This window comes from Artemia sp. Qi Xiang Cuo, chromosome 19, assembly GCF_049724085.1.
Source record: "Artemia sp. Qi Xiang Cuo chromosome 19, ASM4972408v1, whole genome shotgun sequence".
In the NCBI taxonomy this organism is placed as follows: Eukaryota; Metazoa; Arthropoda; class Branchiopoda; order Anostraca; family Artemiidae; genus Artemia; species Artemia sp. Qi Xiang Cuo.
The window spans coordinates 20,695,362-20,713,328 of record NC_142812.1 but is presented as its reverse complement, the minus strand read 5'-3'; the positions used below and the strand labels follow the sequence as shown (position 1 = coordinate 20,713,328).

Genomic DNA, 17,967 nt, shown 5'->3' with positions numbered 1-17,967 from the left:
CCCTCGTGGGGAATCACCCTCCCCCTATGTCTTAATAACGACCATTTTTTTTTTAAATTTAATGTATTGGAAAAATTCCTCCCTGGAAATTTCCCCCTCGGACAATTCTACTCCCGAAAAATTCTCCCCTGCTTAAAACTCCTCTGTGAAAAATTCCCCTGCGGACCATTCTCCCCCCGGAAAATTATCCCCTACAGAAAAATCATCCGTGGAAATCTCCGTGGAAAATTCCTCCCTGAAAATCCTCCTGTGAAAAATTTCCCCTGAAAATCTCCCCCCCCCTCCTGACAATTCCCCTATCTTTTTCTATCATAATTTCAGTTCAAGGATTCACGAGCTTGTTGATTACAAAGCTAATATTGGGTTATAGATGTCCCCCTGGAAATTTCCCCCCCCTCATAAATTGAAAATTCCAGAGATTGAGAAAACTTCCAAAATTAAAAATTGAAAAGTAAATATTTCAGAAATGGAGTCTCATTTTCACTTAGCTTCAGGGGCGTAGCTCCAGCATTTTTATTGGGAGGGCAAGAGGGGTCTCCATCTGGAGAGTCAAGGGGCATGGGCTATATAAGGATTTGTTCTCCAAATCATGGGAGGGGGGGGGGGGGGGTTAACTGCCTCCCCCCCCCACAAAAAAAACTCACAAATGCCCCTGCCTAGCTTTATATTGAAGTGTTTTTGAAGTGACCATTTCAAAAGATGGGGGTAACACTCCATGATTTCCATTAAGTGAAACTTGTTTTACCTATCTACTTCACTGGTTCCCTATAGGCGGCAAAATAGCCCCCTAGAGGAAATTAAATAAAAAAAACAACTGTTTTTTAACTGAGAGTAAGGAGCAACATTAAAACTCTTCCTTTTCTAAAAAGAGCAACTTTTTCAAAGCTTCCTATCCTATTTAAACGGCCCCTGTGTTTCAGTAGCCATTCTTAAAAATTGTGACAACGAGTCAGACTTTAGCGTAAAGAGCAAGGTATTGAGGAGGGAGCAACCCATCATATACGGAATAATTTGTGTTCGTTTGACTTTTAATGTTGCTCCTTACTTTCAGCTTAAAAACTTGTTTTTTATTTAATTTCTGTTCGTTTTTATAATAATGCAGGTAAATTTGGCTTAGCCTCCATGAAATATACCCTCCTCACGGGAAACTCGTCCGTGAAAATTTCATCCACCGTAAAGTACACTCCCCGTCAAATTTCCTCCAGACAAGGCCATCCTCGCTGAAATTCCCCTTTCCCCGTAAAATTTCTTGCGGACGATTCAGCCTGAAAAATTATCCTTAGCATGTTTTCATTTGAAAAAGACTTTAATCTGTTTCTCGGTTTCTCGGTCACTCCGGAAATGCCCCCTTCCGTAGAATTTTTTTTCCGAAAACCAAAACACGCGGAAAATAGCCCCTGAGTAATTTTCTCGGAACATCTTCACATGCAAAATTGAGTTGGCAAAGATAATTTAAGACAATTAACAAGAATTTCGTTTAGAAATTCCGTCGAATACCCCCAGTGTACGATCTCCCCTGGAATTTTCGTCCCCCCTGGGAAATTTTCCTCCCCAAGGAAGTTTCTCGCAATGGAAATCCCTCAAGCACAAAATCCCCCCCCCCCCGCGACAAAAAATGTCTGTATACTTCCAAATAACAAATACTATACGTAAACAATGGGCAAATTTTGTAACATACAGGCCTCTCCCCACCGACTGTGGGGGTCTTTTTACCCCTAAAGACATTTATTTGATCTATTAACTATACTGAACACAATGGTTGTCTCAAAATTTTGATCAAATAGCTTTGGGAAATAAATTGGTGTGGGAAATAAATGTGTGTGGGAAAGGGCAGTTGCCCTCGAATATTTTTTGTAACTTAAAATGGCACTAGAACTTTTAATTTGCGTTCAAATGCGCCCTCTCCTGATCTTCTAGGACCATTATTTCAATATGATCACCCCTGAAAAAAAAAAGCAAGGTCAAATATTGTCGAAAGAAATATTCAGAGGATTCGTGCATTACAAAAAATTGGTCATTCTTGTGTTCACTGAAAAGAAGTATGACTGGTAGACAAGGTGGTCGAAAGGCAGTGCGTCTTTCCAGGCGTGCACGCTGGAATCTTTCACTTGTTCTCGTGAAAAACATGTTTCGTGGGAAATAAATGAAATACGTGTTTCACGTAAAATCTCGTGAAGCATGAGAACCCAAATTTCGAAAATCAAAAATATGCATATTTGAAGCACATAATAAAAATTATGGGAAACGTTGGGGATCTGGAAGTGCTTCCTGTGTTATTTTGGGAAAAGACATGGAGATACACATATTTTAACTTCTTAATTGAAAAGATATTTTAGATTTTACAGTGAATTTATAGTTGTATGTATTTTTATTATTATTTTTTAGCTAAGGATGGAAGAGCCACCCAATACCGGTGCGAGTCCTACACCACAGTCAACGGTAGTATCTGCTCCCACGACTAATCAAAAGAATAATACAATGAATGCCAGTCCACCAGCCTCAAGGTAACTATTGGTATTTTAACCAGCAATGCCTGTGGGTGAATTAATGGTGACCAATAGGTTTTGTAAGAAACTTTTCAGGGAGCGCAGACTAAGGATATTTGAAATCAGTTATCTGGCCATATTCAGCCAAATCGGGCCATATTTAGCCATTTCTGGGCATATTCGGTGAAATCAATTATTTAGCTCATTTTCATGCTTGATTTTACAGTGGCGGGAGTAAGCTGCTCTCGCCACCTTACTAGCAAAGGGATTCAAGGAGTAAAAGGGTAATTTTTTTTTTATTAAACTACAAAGACATTTGGTTGTCTTAAAAATACTCCAGTTTTTAATTGTTGTTTTCAAACACATCTTCTAAAAAGTCGATTTTCTGAAAGTCAAGGGGCCACCCCTCTGAGAAAAGATGAACAATGAGATAAAAAACGGAAGTATACAAAAAAGGGAAAGTACACAAAAACGGAATGGACGAAAAGCACTTTAAAAAAAATTGACAAGTGACTGATGTAAATGCATACTTAGGGAAAAAGCCATGGGCAGAGAGGTGATATATACCTATATACGTTAAATCGTGCACGTAAAAAAGGAGACGGGTGTCCCTTCACCAGTCTGAAATTTTTATGATAATCCCCTCAGTGTGCACTTTTCCTAAAATTCATCCGTTTTTTTTGCTTTCTTACAACTTCTCTTCATCCAGAAGTGAATTGTTTCGTACCTCCTGCCTTGAAACAGAAGACAGATTAGACGAATTTCCAAATAAAAGTTTTTTTTCTCCATTTTAAACATAAAGCTTTAAAAATAGACAATTTGATTAAAGAGATAACTAAAAAAACAAGTATTAAAGAATCTTAAATGTTTAATGGTGTTTTGGGGCCAAATTTTTTTCCCTGATCAACGGTTTGTAGCTTATTAACGGTAAGATATGGAAATTCGAAACTTTTTCAAGTATGAGGATTGTCAAACGAGGAAAAAAAAGACTTTCAAAATTGTAGAATTTGAGTTACGTGAAACTGTCCTAGCTTCGTAAACAAACTTCTAAACTTCTTAGGGATCATGTAATACGTGACTCATGTAAAACATGGTACTATCCCTTAGTAGCCTCAGATTGAAAACGATGGATATCCTCTAGATTCCTTGGAAATGATTCTTATGAGATCGATCTGGACATTCTAATTTGACCTGTAAAATCTATCCTGTAAAATGTAAGAAGTAGGCTAAAATAAATCTAGCTACGATCCGACTCTAGGTGGGGATAAGGGAGGGGGATTATCTTGAATCTTATCATTCACATGCATCTTCCATGAAGTTTTCAGATCTCAACCAAACTTGGTACGAGGTAATAGCACCTGTCCTTGCTATTTTTTAGGATATCTGGACGTAGCCCAACCTCTATGGAAGAAGATCTCTATATTTTTTGCCATCAGGACATGTGAAGAAGGTATTATCAGTTCTTGGCCAAACTTTTGGAGAAGTAAGAACTGACACCGCTATTCATTACATGGGCCAAAATCCAATCCAATACATATAGGAAAGGGAAAGGGGGGGGGGGGCAGGGTTTATACAGGATTTTTGTTTGGGGAGGGGGGCTACAAAAAAAACTTAAAAAAATGTATCAAAAATTAGTTTATGTGAATTTTTGTAACGCTTTTGCGAGTCGGACAAAAATTTTAGAGGTGGGGAGCTCTGGATACGGCCTTGGGGATAGGAGTCTTAAATTTTTATCATCAAGACACCTGTCGAAAGATATCGTCCGGTGTCACTCAGGTTTTCTGGAAAGTAACAGCGAGCATCTAAGCTCTACTTTTTAAGAGTCCGTTGTATTTGGCTTGACCTCAGTGGGAAGGAGGAAGGAGAGTTGTTTTGTTTTAGTCATCAGAATATTTAGCAAAAGGGGTACTGAGATTTTAAACATACTTTTGGAGAAATAAGAACAAGTGTCCCAATTAGGCCTTTGAGAGTATAGACACAGTCTATCCTCTGTAGGGGAAGTGGGAAATTGAATTAATGCCGCCAGAACGTTTAATAAGAAAGTTGTTTGCAAGTGAACCAAATTAAGTGGAAGCAAGGGCCCCAGTCCTAGGGATCTGGGGATCCAGATCCTCATTTGTCGTTTGAGGATCCAGGCCCAATGTGACCTCCGGGGGAGGGAAAAAGGGAGGGCTCTGTATATTATTGTTGTTACGATATTCAATTGAAGAGGATATTGGATCCTTATCAAACTTGATTGGAACTGCTACTAAGTTTCCTAGACGTGGCTTTTTAGGCGTCCGTACCCTTTTTGACCTTTTTTGGAGGAGAGGATTTCTAAACTTTCGTCACCATGTCATCCATTAAAATTGGTTGACGAATGTCGACCGAATTTAATGGGATGGACGAGTAGATAAGTATTAAAATAGGAGTGGCTAGATATAAAAAAATTACCTGGCTGATCATTTGCCTTTCAGGTTTTTTTTTCATCTTAGAAAGACTATGTGTCCTGGGTATGCCTTTAGGGCTTCGTCCCAGATTTGGTCTATTTGTGGGACAAGATCCCTGAATCGGTATCACCAAAACGTTTACCAGGAGGGTTTGTTGGATCTTGACGAAATCTGGTGGGACGTAAGAGCCATTATCTCAGGATTGCTTTCTCGGGATCAGAACCAAATCTGACTGTTTAGGGGAATGAATTATAAATATGATTACAAATTACAAATGATTTTTTGTAAATATAATTACAAAGTGATTGCAAATAATATATTGTAATCAAGTAGTTTTTGTATATGAGAAGGTAAAGTTGTTTGAGTGATTTTAGTAGATTTTTTGTTTATTAGTTATTTTGTTAGTTTTTTGTTATTTTTTGTTTTGAGTGATTTAGTAGTTATTTATTTTGTTTATTTTAGACCAGGACTCCAGCGAGGATCAATGTCAATGGCTCACCTTTATGTACCTTCAAAAGACGTGACAGTTGCCACACCAGAAGAGTTAGTCAAGAAATTTGGTGGGAACAAGGTCATTGACAAGGTAACTCATTGATGAATTTTGTTTTGTGTTGCTTAGGTTTTAATTGCCGTTAAGGGCACGGGATTTCAACTCCAGCAGTTGAATTATTTTTAGTCAATGCATGGGCGTAGGGAGGGGGGGGCCAGCGGCCCCCCCCCCCTAGAGCTTGAATTTTATATTAGTTATGCCTAAAAAAGCAGATGGTTTGGAAGAAACAGTTCATAAAACTCCATCGCAATATCGACTGCCCCCCCCCCTAGACAATATGCTGCCTAATGCTGCCTACGCCCTTGAGTCAATGGGAGTTCCAGTAAAAACCATAGCGTTTCCGTTTTTTTTTTGGGTGAATATTTGCTCTCAGATAAGTGAATGACTGGGCTTGAATGACTAACGTCTACAACGTTAAGGGGGCGTTCCATAGCACTGGATACCGTCTCTTTGCTCATTGTTGGCATCCTAAGCAACAGTTTGTGTTTTCAAATGTTGACACCTTAAAGGGATTTTATAGCAAGTGAAAGGAGGGCATAAATTTTCCTATTATAGGAAAAATATTTTCCCCATTAAAAACAATTTCTTAACAAAATGTAAATTGTCGGCTAATTTAATATAATTTGCGTAAAGTCAGTTTTGACTGTTCCATGTAGGGCAGTGGTGGTGTAGTACGTATTTAACGCAATAGCTCTCGTTCTCTCATGTAATATTCTCCCCTCAAAGGTCATCGTATGAAGTTGAGGATTTTTTTTTTTTTTTTTTTTTTTTTTTTTTTTTTTAGGGAAGCTGAAACCGATAAAAGCAACTAGAAAACAGCAACTTGTCTTCTTGGGTAATATCTTCAGTAACGTATGTTTCTTCTGTGGCCTAATGAAACTACTGAAAAACAAAGCGAATTTTTGGAGGGGACAACCGCCTCTCTTCTTCAGTGTGAAAAATTTTTTCAAAGAAAATGCCAAAGAAAAACCACAAAGAAAACCAAAACAACGCGGAGAGTCAACGTGAAAAAACAAACCAATAAAATCCAATAAAAAATCAAAATCAAAAGATTTGGCTTTTATTGAACTCTATTCATCTTTTAATTTTGGTTTTAATTGGATTTATTGGTTTGTTTTTTTCTTTTTTGGAATTTTCCTTGAATTTTTTTAATGTTCGCTCTGAAGAAGAGAGGGGGTTGTCCTCTTGAAATATTCGCTCTGTTTTTCAGTATTTCCGTTTGACCTTAAAAACCCTATTTTTGATCATTTTTTCTTTATATTGTGTTTGATATCGATTTCACACTTTTCGTAAGAATCAGTAACATCAGTTTCGTAAGTAACATTACTCGTAGTCAAGAATTTTATTTTTAAGTTGAACGGAACGCATACACTATACAGGTTCAGTTGGATTTTGAAATTGATAGTCAACAGATTGTTGTGACAACTGAATCGTAAGTTTGCAGAATTTTGTTTTCTTTTGCTACTTTTACATACTTTCTTAATGTTTAATATACAATTGCTGAACGCCTGATAGATTAATGAAAATACAATATTCTTTCTGAAAAATTTCACCCCCATCCCCACCCCCAAAGAAAAAGCAACCTTCTACAAGATTTAGCTATAGACTATGTACAAGGTTGAGGAATTGAAGATTGAACGGAAGTAACCCCAGAAATAGGATTAATAAAAAAAATTGTATATTATTGCCTATAGAAGGAGGGATAGAGGGCTTTCATTTTTAAATGATAATACCTCAACTTTTTTTAATTTAAAGCAGGGATGCCAAAAACATAATTTTTTTTCATTTAAAGCGGAGACGGAAGAAAATTATATCAAATTCCGTGGGAAACGATAGAAATATTTTGATAGACACATGACCCCCGATTGGGACTTATTTATTGACTTGGGTATTTTTGGATTTCTCATAGGCTACTAGCCCAATTTGGCTTTTGTGTGGGCTCCCTTTTAATTAGATTCCTTGGATCTTATTGAACGCCACGACGAATCTATGACTCAGTTTTCCAGTAATTTGAGGTATATCTGCCTAATTTCGACATTTTTGTTGTTCGACCTTTATAAATTTTAAATGATAATATCTGAAATTTCTTTTTATTGAAAGCAGGGTTGCCAAAAAAAGTCAATTGTTTTTAAATTTAAAGCAGAGACGGTATCCTATCAAAGTGGTATCCAGGAGGGGGGGGGGGGAATTGTTATATGTAAATGATAATATCTCGAATTTTTTTTTTGTAAGCAGGGATGCCAAAAAGTTTTTTTTTTAATTTAAAGCAGACGGTATCCTATCAAAGCAGTATCCAAAGGTGGGACGGATAGGGGGTCTCATTTTTAAGTGAAAATACCTCGATTTTTTTTATTGAAGGCAGGGATGCCGAAAAAGTTATTTGTTTCGTTAATTTAAAGCAGAGAGGGTATTGTATCAAGGCGGTATACAGACGGTTTTTTTATGCAATTGGAAGTTCTTCTAATATAAGGCATTTACAAGGTATTTACAAGTGAGAATTGTAATTTTTATCAAAGTTTTTTTTTATTGTAATTGAAGTGTTCCATCATCATGTTTTTTCAGTTTGATAAATTTACTCCTTTTAAATACAGTTTATAATTTAACTGATATTAGGTATTTATGAGTTTCTAATTTGGAATGAATCCTCAAAAGGAAAATGAATAATATCCAAAAGAGCAGCCAAAAGCAATTAAAAAAAACAGCAGTTCAGCAAACCTAACCTTTGCAACCTACTGTAAAATACTTGATAACTTTAATTCAAAATCAACGAACTCGGTCGAGGCCTTCGGCCTCGACCTCGTTTAGCCTACATGATATATATTCTATAAGGAAGCCATAAAAACTTAAAAATGTATTTTTGTTTTTTAATTGTTAAGGCTTTTTAGGAATCCGAAAGAGCAAAAAAACAAACAATATCAAAGTCGTCCATTCGAACTTTTTTAAAGGTAAAAAAACAAATATAGACAAAGAACATTATGATGAAAAAATTTAGCTTTTAGGTTCAAACTAAGTTCAAAGTTATCTTCAAAGTTTTTGCCCAAATATTTGACAAGTTTTTTGATACAGTATTTGAAGTCTTGTATGCAATAATGGTCGATGAAAAAAAACTAATAATTTTGATAATTATTTATGTTAAGAATACATAGCTAACAGGTAGTTCAACTATTATGCGAGGGTTCTGAAAAGCCACAGTCATTTCGTTTCTACCAGATTTCCACCTCTCTTGATGAATAACGAAGAAAACCAGCGTCCAACCAGCGACTTGCGAAATTTTTAACTCATAAATAGGCCCCAATCTGTTGTAAATTCAAGCTGGGATTTCAGAAAGACTGATGAAAACATTCATGTTTGCTGTCAACATCGATAGCGCCGGTGACGCGCCACCGACATCTCACCGGCGGTGGCGCAGAAAAATCGTCATCGGCGGCACGCCGCCGCTGCTGTTTTTGGCCTGCCGCTGCCGGCCTTCCCTTATCGGCGCGGCACCGGGGTCTAGTTGTCTACCGATAATTTATAAATTACTTATTTGGAATTGAAGTTTTATATTGTGCCGAAACGGAACCTGAAAAAGAAAATATTGATTATTAGTCATATTTTAAAGCACGATTGTTTTGTTCTTTAAATAATTCATAAATTACTTACATGAAATTGAAGTTTTTTCCTCTATTTTGCCCGAATCAAAACCTGAAAAAGAGAAATAACAATTATTAGTCATATGCTAAACCCCTTTTTTTTTAATTACTTACACAGAATTGAAGTTTTTTCCTCTATGTTTTTCCTGATGTGTTAAAGCACAATCGTGTTTTTTTAAATAATTCGTAAATTACTTACATAAAATTGAAGATTTTTCTGCAATTTTGCCCGAAACGGAACCAGAAAAAGAGAAATATTAATTAATAGTCATATGCTAAAACACAATTGTTTTTTTCTTTAAATAATTCATAAATTGAAGCTTTTCTTATATAAAATTGAAGTTTTTTGCTCTATGTTGCCGAAACGGAACCTGAAAAATAGAAATGTTAATTATGAGTCATACCCTAAAAGCACAATTGTTTTTTCTTTAAATAACATATTTAAATATAAAATTATTTTATTAAATAAAATATAAGCTTTTCTTTCTATGTTGCCCAGAACGGAATCTGACAAAGAGAAATATTAATATTTTTTCCTCCGGTGTTGCTTAGAAAGGGAACCTGAAAAAGAGAAATGTTAATCATAAGTCATATACGTTTTTTCTGCAATTTTGTCGCCTGTGATAGACTGAGTAAAGTTGATAGTGAATGCGTTTATAGTGACCATCTCAGCCTTAGCTTCCGAATAAGCAGGGCTTCCCCCAAACAGGCTAGGAAGTCGCAATGGTACACTTGTGATTATTGGGGTAAAGCTGATCCTGTGCTATGTAGAACGGTTCTATATTATATGCTTTCGAAAATTAAGATACCCTTTCAGCTACTTGAACACGGTTGATGTGAAGTCGAGCTGGGCTTAATATTTTTACTGAGGAATTAATTCATAGTATGAAAGTTGGGCTTGTTGAATCAGGCAGAGGTTAGGCTTGTTGTTCAGCAGATTGACCTTCCATGTCCCAGAACCGAACAAACCTTTACACTAGTTCTCTATCTCTTATTTGCACAAATATTTTAATGTTTTACCAGTAAAAGGTCAAACTTTACGGACAAAAAGTGTTGTCAATTTTACCAAATTAGTTTTGATTGTTTCACGGTTCAACATGGCAATACTGATAAAAACATAGTACTACCCTTAAACTTCATTATTTTGAAACAATCAAACGAAAAATTGTTGAAGGTATAGAATAACGGCTCTCTAGTATGAAATATGCTAAAACAAAAAGTGAGATATTTTTAGATTGTCAGTTGTATGCTCTTTTTTATGGTTTAAGTCGCGTTAGTGACAATTCCACGAAATCTACGAACCTCTATAGTTTCTGTTATGAGGTAAATTAATTATATCATCTCTACCTCAAAGAGCAAAACCTCTTTTTGTTACAAGTTGGATAATCGAGGCTGTTTGTTCTAAAATGTCTGCTGATTCTTTTTTTTTGCTGTCAGTTTGGCTTACAAGTTGAGGATAATAATTTTTTTTTCTGTTTTTGAGTATTCCTGTTTGACCTTAAAAACCCTATTTTTGATCATTTTTTCTTTATATTGTGTTTGATATCGATTTCACACTTTTCGTAAGAATCAGGCGGAGGGTAGGCTTGTTGTTCAGCAGATTGACCTTCCATGTCCCAGAACCGAACAAACCTTTACACTAGTTCTCTATCTCTTATTTGCACAAATATTTTAATGTTTTACCGGTAAAAGGTCAAACTTTACGGACAAAAAGTGTTGTCAATTTTACCAAATTAGTTTTGATTGTTTCACGGTTCAACATGGCAATACTGATAAAAACATAGTACTACCCTTAAACTTCATTATTTTGAAACAATCAAACGAAAAATTGTTGAAGGTATAGAGTAACGGCTCTCTAGAATGAAACATGTTAAAACAAAAAGTGAGATATTTTTAGATTGTCAGTTGTATGCTCTTTTTTATGGTTTAAGTCGCGTTAGTAACAATTCCACGAAATCCACGAATCTCTATAGTTTCCGTTATGAGGTAAATCAATTATATCATCTCTACCTCAAAGAGCAAAACCTCTTTTTGTTACAAGTTGGATAATCGAGGCTGTTTGTTCTAAAATGTCTGCTGATTCTTTTTTTTTGCTGTCAGTTTGGCTTACAAGTTGAGGATAATAATTTCTCGTATGTTACTTTAGCAAAATAATCTATCACCTTTGTAGGGTCAGGACGTTCTCGTTGCTTTTGCTGATAACATTATCCTTGGTACTGGTACGGTTCGAGTAGAGTCCTAGGTTCCATTTTGCTTACACATATAGGAATTACCATGCTATTTGCTTACACATATAGGAAAAACATTTCCAGAGCATGTACTTATGGATTTGCTTGCCCTATGTTCCTTGGCGTCTTTCCAGAGCATGTACTTATGGATTTGGGTGGATTATGTTCCCTCCCATGCTATTCTAAGGGTTTATGTTCCCTCCCATGCTATTCTAGGAGCTCATGTTCCTTCCTATGCTATTTTAAGGGCTTATGTTCCCTCCCATGCTATTTTAAGGGTTTATGTCCCCTTCCATGCTATTCTATGTTCCTTTCCAATGTTACTCTATGGGACCTCTACATGTGATTAAAAACACGTTTTGAATCTCCATGCTATTTGCTTATGTTCGCATGGTACCTTTCCAAACAAAGTGATAAAAAAAGAAAAAAAACACGTTATGAAACTACGTTCTATTTGCTTATGTCCTGTTGGTACCATTCCAGCGAGTGGGGATTCCCCACCTGTTCCTAAACATTGCAAAAAAATTAGCAATATGAACGGGATTACGCACTTAAATTTGTTTCAACTCCAAGTTTTTTCAACTAGTCTAGTTTTTAAGCCAAAATCTGTTTTTTACGCAGCCAATCAGAGAATTACTTACCTATGATTTCCCCTTTGCATAACAGTTCGTCCTTGGGATTTCGTATATAAGGGACATGTGTTGTGATTAAATTATCAGAAGGATCTGTAATACAATGGGAACAACAATGAATAGTATTGATGAGTTAGAAGTCTTGGCAACAAATATTTACAATGTGAGTACACTTTCATTCTTTATTTCCAAAAAAAAGCATTTTACCAGTAAATTCAAATTTCAGGGGGACTTAGCCCCCCTCCCCTCCAACAATACAAACCATACAATATGATGAGTATACACGCTAGAAAACGCAAAGTAAGCTATTTTTTTCCATTATTTAAATAAAATCTCTCCTCCCCCCTCCTGTGGTTACAATTGTAATTGTTTTGAAATAGTTCATTTCGTTCAAAAAATGTCATTTTCCCCTTCATGCTTTTAAAATGCGCTTTCTTTATCTGGCTTAAATAGAACCATCTGTGTTTATAATCCATGTTACAAAAAGGATCGGTTTTAGAAGCAGACTTTACAGGCTTGTGTTATCGCATTGATTAATGACACATGTGTTCGTGTTATTCAAGACACGTTGACAAAGAGTTTGTTTATTTTTTTGTCAAATTAAACGAGATATTCTATTTTCAATGTATTTGATGAAAGCAAATGGGTTTAATAGATGATTAAGAGGCTTTTATAAAAATATAAGGCGGGGAAGGGGGCAATGTATCAATTCTAACACCTTCATTGTAAGGTGAAAAAACAAACTATTTCTTCGAATGAAAAGTAAAGGGGGAGGGGAGACTCTTTTTGTAGACACGTATATCCTTTGACAAGAAAACTAATGTGGTCATTCCGACACGCACCACTGAAGTTTAGTGTTTGGTTAGCTTTTAATTATAGCATATTTATGGCTGACCATTTTTTAGATCTATATTTTAAATCATTGTATTGGATTTGCTGCAGGGGGGGGAAGAGGGGGATTCTTTGTGCAGACTAATTTTTTCTTCTGTAAAAAAGGGAATCGTTTTTTCCATGCTAAATTTTGTCTTCTTTTTAAGGAAGTGGATTCCAACAATTAATCCCCCCGGAAAAGAGAGCTAAGGTTAACGGCGTTATTCCGATACAACAAGTGGAGATAGGTGGTCCATTGGGAGCCACTCACATCCGTTCCAGACTGGCGCTGCCTGCCCAAGACCCACCAGTGCCAACCCCTATGCAGCCGGGTAGAAAGCTGAAAAGAGAATGGATGGTTCCTCACATGATGGTGAGCCCCGCTGCTCCAACCCCCCAAGCCAGTGACATCGCAGCCGCCACCACATCTATGCAAGAAACGGATGTCACCGTCCCATCTATCTCCCATCATGCTTTGCCAGGACCATAAGGCACTCAACTACAGTCTGAATTTTAAAATGTGAGCATTTTTACTTTATTGCTATTACAAATAGTAGATTTTAAAAAAAAAAAAAAAAAAAAATAAAACACGAGTTTCTTAGTAACGAAATATTTTTATTAGATCAGTTATATATTAATCAAATGTATTCTTACTAGTCAAAAATAAAACAAGTTTTATAAATGATCAAGTATTTTTAATTAATCAAATGTATCTTAACCCTGTCTATTCTTATTAGTCAAAAATAAAACCCGGCTTTCTCAATAAATCAGATATGAATGGCGTATATTTATTTCCATATCATTATTTCTTATGTTTGATCCGAATAGTGTAATTTTTTCAATATATATATAAAGCGAATCCTATTTTAATACTGATTTTCAATATCTTTAAATTATTTTGTGTAACTTAATTCATCAAAAGGTATGAGAAAATTAAGAATTATTGAATTAAAAATTATGGTGTTGCAAAATTTTTTTCCGCGACACGTTTCTATCTGACTTCGGAGGCATAATTACTTATAGGCTAATGGAATATATATAGGGGTTAGAAACGTAATTTCAACCTGTAAGAATATTTCAACCAAGAAGAATATTTCATTCGAAATAATTGAAAGTTCCATCAACTATGTATGTGGGGATAACATAAACTCCACATGCCCATTGTGGATGGGTCAGAAGTTATGCAAATGAAGTTATGTTAATCATGATGAAATATACCAAAACATAATGAGAATATAATACTTTAGTAACAAAATTATGGAAACTACAAAAAGAATTATGAAAAGCAGGCATCATAATGAAATATACCAAAATATGATGAGAATATATTACTTTAGTAACAAAATTATGGAACTACAAAAACAATTATAGAAAGCAGGCCGTCCAGAACGCATTATATTAAATAACTAACTAACTTAAACAACTCTATACATTAGACAAGGAAGGATCCTCCTCCGTTTCCCCCGCCTCCGACACCCCCCTGCCCCATCATAAGAAAACACCTCCTGAAAAGTCTTTATACTTCCCATTAAACAATACACTAAGTAAACAGTGGGCACAGTTCATAACTTCAAGCCCTTCCCCCGGGACCGGTGGGGGATTAAGTCATCCTAAAAGACATAATTATTAGATTTTCGACTATGCTGAACAAAATGGTTATCTCAAAATTTTGTTGCGTGTTTGTGTGTGTGTGTGTGTGTATGTGAACGTGTATGTGTGTGTTGTGTGTGTGTGTGTGTGTGTGTGCGTTTGTGTATGTGTGTGTGTATGTGTGTGTGTGTGTGTGTGTGTGTTATTAACAAAATTTGTAATTTATTATGCACTGTTTTGTAAATAATGCTATAAGCAAAAATTTGTAATTTATTATGCATTTGTTTGATAAATAATGCTATAAGCAAAAAAAAATTTTTTAATTTATTATTTATTTGTTTGATAAATTCGAATCCAATTAAGAAAAAAAAATTGTTTGATAAAAAAAGTGTGCTATAATTTTGTTAAAACTTTCGTCAAAGAAAAAAAACTTAATTCATTCATTTTCTAGTTTCAAGGGGAAGCTGTGAAAACTTCTGCGTTCCCTGGCCCGGGACTTCAAAGTATCATGAGTAATTGTCCCCTCTTGCCGGATGATGTTAGTGAAGGTATGTCATTTAATATCCCCCTAGATTTTCAATTTACAACTGAAGAAATGGACAGTCTTGTGCAAATTGTTGGACCTAATGTTTCCGGGGACACTTTTAACGATGACTTTATAATTAGTGAATTGGATCCTGTGCAAATAGGTGCAGGACATGAAAATAGTGGCATGTCCCCGGAACTACGTGAATTTTATTTGTTAGAGTCTGCTCTGGGTCACTTACAAACACATAGGAAAGATTTTAATCCTCCTGAAGAAAACGTGGTTGACGGGGGCGTTATTTTAACAGACCCTGTAAATGTTCTCCATACCTAAATCGACAAATTTCGAGAACTGATTGAGATTCAGAGTCAGACAGAGGGGAGTCTCGGGGTAGTTAATGCAGCAGTAAATCAAAAAGTTTATTTACAAAAGGGGACATCTGTAGAAATTTTTTATTTTCATTTTTCAACTGGCAACTAAAATTTTTACCCTGGTCTAAATGAATTTAAGGGCAACTTTTTCAACTGGGTTAATAAATTTATATCGACTTTGGACACATTTAACGAGAGGGGAAGCGGGTCCACAATTTTATACATTGAACACATGGATCTGAATCTCAGTAGATTTAAAATATTTTAAGGGGAGGGCGGGGTAACAAAATAAAATGCCACCCAGATTTGACGACTACAGGAGGGGCTCAAGGTTTCAAATTTGACACAGGGCTGCAATGCTTTAAATATGCATTTTTAGCAGCAGCCCTTAAAACATTGAAAGATGATTCATCAATCAAAAATCTCGATAGCCTTGCTCGTAACGGTGGACAAAATTTCCCTAAAGTAAATTTTGATTGTTTAGAGAGGAATTATCCGGTGTCCTTGAAAGAGATAACCATATTTGATAAATCAAATGAAAATCTTGGGTTGGGGGTGGTTGTTCTCCAGTATGACACAGAATTTGTAAATGGGGGAAAGAAACCAAATAAAAACGGGGTTTTATATTCAGTTAGGACACCGTCGGTAAATAATGTTAAAAATTGGGTTTGGGTTATTTATGAGCCCCCGAAAGATGTAAATTCCTATGGTCATTTTATCCCCGTTACAGCAATAAGTCGACTCTTATCCCAAGGCGTTCAGAAAGGGGAATGTCTCTATTGCCCCATGTGCCTTTCCTCATTTAGATCTGAGCGAATTTTCTCGGATCACATGAGATGTCGCAAAATTCATGGCAATCAACGAACAGAAATGCTGGCAGAAGGCAAAGATACTTTACAATTAATAAACTTGCAGAAGTCCCTGCTACAAGTTGATAAATTATCTTTAAACTGTGAATAAAGACTAGTGGATATATCACACCAATCGAGGCCGAAAATAATCATGGTACAGACACTATATGTATGTTTTTATGTGCAGCCTCGTCGTAATTTCAATAATAAAAAGCAGTTAGAAGAGTTTTTTTTGGCTTTGGATGTAGAGGTTAGCATAGAGAAGCTATTGGTGTCTTTAATAAAAACAGCAAACGGTGCAATTTCACGATTGCTTCACACCAACTACCCAATGTCATTTTCAGATAAGGAGCAACTGGCACTAGAAAAGGGGACAATTTGTTGGGTTTGTAGGGGTGTTCTTGCCCCAAAAGACATTGTCCAGGATCACAATCATCTTATTGACCCCAATTCAACAGAAAAAAGTAACTTTCGGGGGTGGGCTCACAATTCATGTAATTTAAAAATTAAACAGCAACTCTTTCTTCCGGTTTTTATACATAATTCTAACTAAGATCTGAAGTATGTGCTACCAGCAATGGCACATCTTCAAAGAAATGGAACAGTGGATGATGCATGGGTGATAGACAGCTTTTCCTACAAAATCATTCCTAAATCATCGGAAAAGTTGCTTCTTTTGGAATTTATGTGGAGATTTGTTTAAGACGATGTTGAGTACCGTATAAATTTTGATTTTTAGAGTCCTACAGTTATTTCCCCAAATCATTGAGCATAATATTTCAAGTGCAAAAAGCGATGATGGCCGCAACGCTTTCTTCCTCTTCAAGTAAAAGTATACCACTGATTTATACGATGTGTTGATGGTTGAGAGAATCTATCCTTTTGATTATTATTGTTCCATGTCGAGATTCACCGAGGAAAATATTCCCTTGATTGAATCGTTTTACGACAGTCTACACGATCGTAGGTGCACCCCCGATGAATAAAGTTTTGCTAAGTAAACGTCGGCAGAGGGAGGGTGTAAAAATGAGTTTGACTACTGCAAGCTGTATATGTCGAGTGATGTGTTAACTCTGTTAGACATTATGTGTAAAAATACGGAAAAAAATCAATGGGGACTTTAATCTTGATTTGGGCTATTATTTTTCATCTCATCTGGTAATGGAACTCATGCTTAGTTGAAGCGGGGACCAAATTGGGCTAATTACTGTCTTTAACCAGAACCTTTTTAATAGGATGTCAACGTTGAATGTGGATGTTTTTCCTGGAGATCTTATGATGAAAACTGATCTAAGTAGAGAGACCTGAGGGAAACAATTAGATGCTGTTTTCAACGATATGAATTGTATCTACACCTCGACCCATTACCTTTATCTACTACCCTGTAGCGACAATGAAGAGATCAATGCTCCTCAAGCTCCTCATTTCCCAACCCGTGACAGGCGGTGGCAGAATGGGCTGGGTGGAGGGTTTTTTTACAGTGAGTGGGATATACCGGTCGAGCTTCACGATTCAGTCAAGAATTTTCTTTTCCTGTGCATCAATAGACCTGTGACTAGGGACTCTTTGAGCCCTCGCAATAGGCGTTTAGTCGAGGTGGACGGATTGCATTGGTCACCTTCAAAACAAAAACTTATTGCTGACCTTCTGCCGAAAAAAAATATTGTTGTACATCATGTGACATTAAAATGGATGTGCAACAACGGTTTCAACGTCACAGAGGTTCACAGAGTGCTCCATTTTATTCGAAAATCCTATCTGAAAACGTTTGTTGACACTTTTGTCAAGAAACGCTCTGAAGC

The 17,967-nt window shown here is 36.1% G+C and overlaps 1 protein-coding gene across 2 annotated transcripts in view; it reads left to right on the top strand.

The window, feature by feature from the left end:
- ACC (acetyl-CoA carboxylase) overlaps window positions 1–17,967 on the top strand; it is a 290,230-nt gene that overhangs the window by 42,801 nt on the left and 229,462 nt on the right. For both annotated transcript variants that reach the window (XM_089105579.1, XM_089105578.1), the window contains exons 2-3: window positions 2,386–2,504; window positions 5,378–5,498. In XM_089105579.1, coding sequence (XP_088961705.1) covers window positions 2,392–2,504; window positions 5,378–5,498 — 234 coding nt within the window. In that variant the 5' untranslated portion in view covers window positions 2,386–2,391. The remainder of the gene's footprint in view (window positions 1–2,385; window positions 2,505–5,377; window positions 5,499–17,967) is intronic.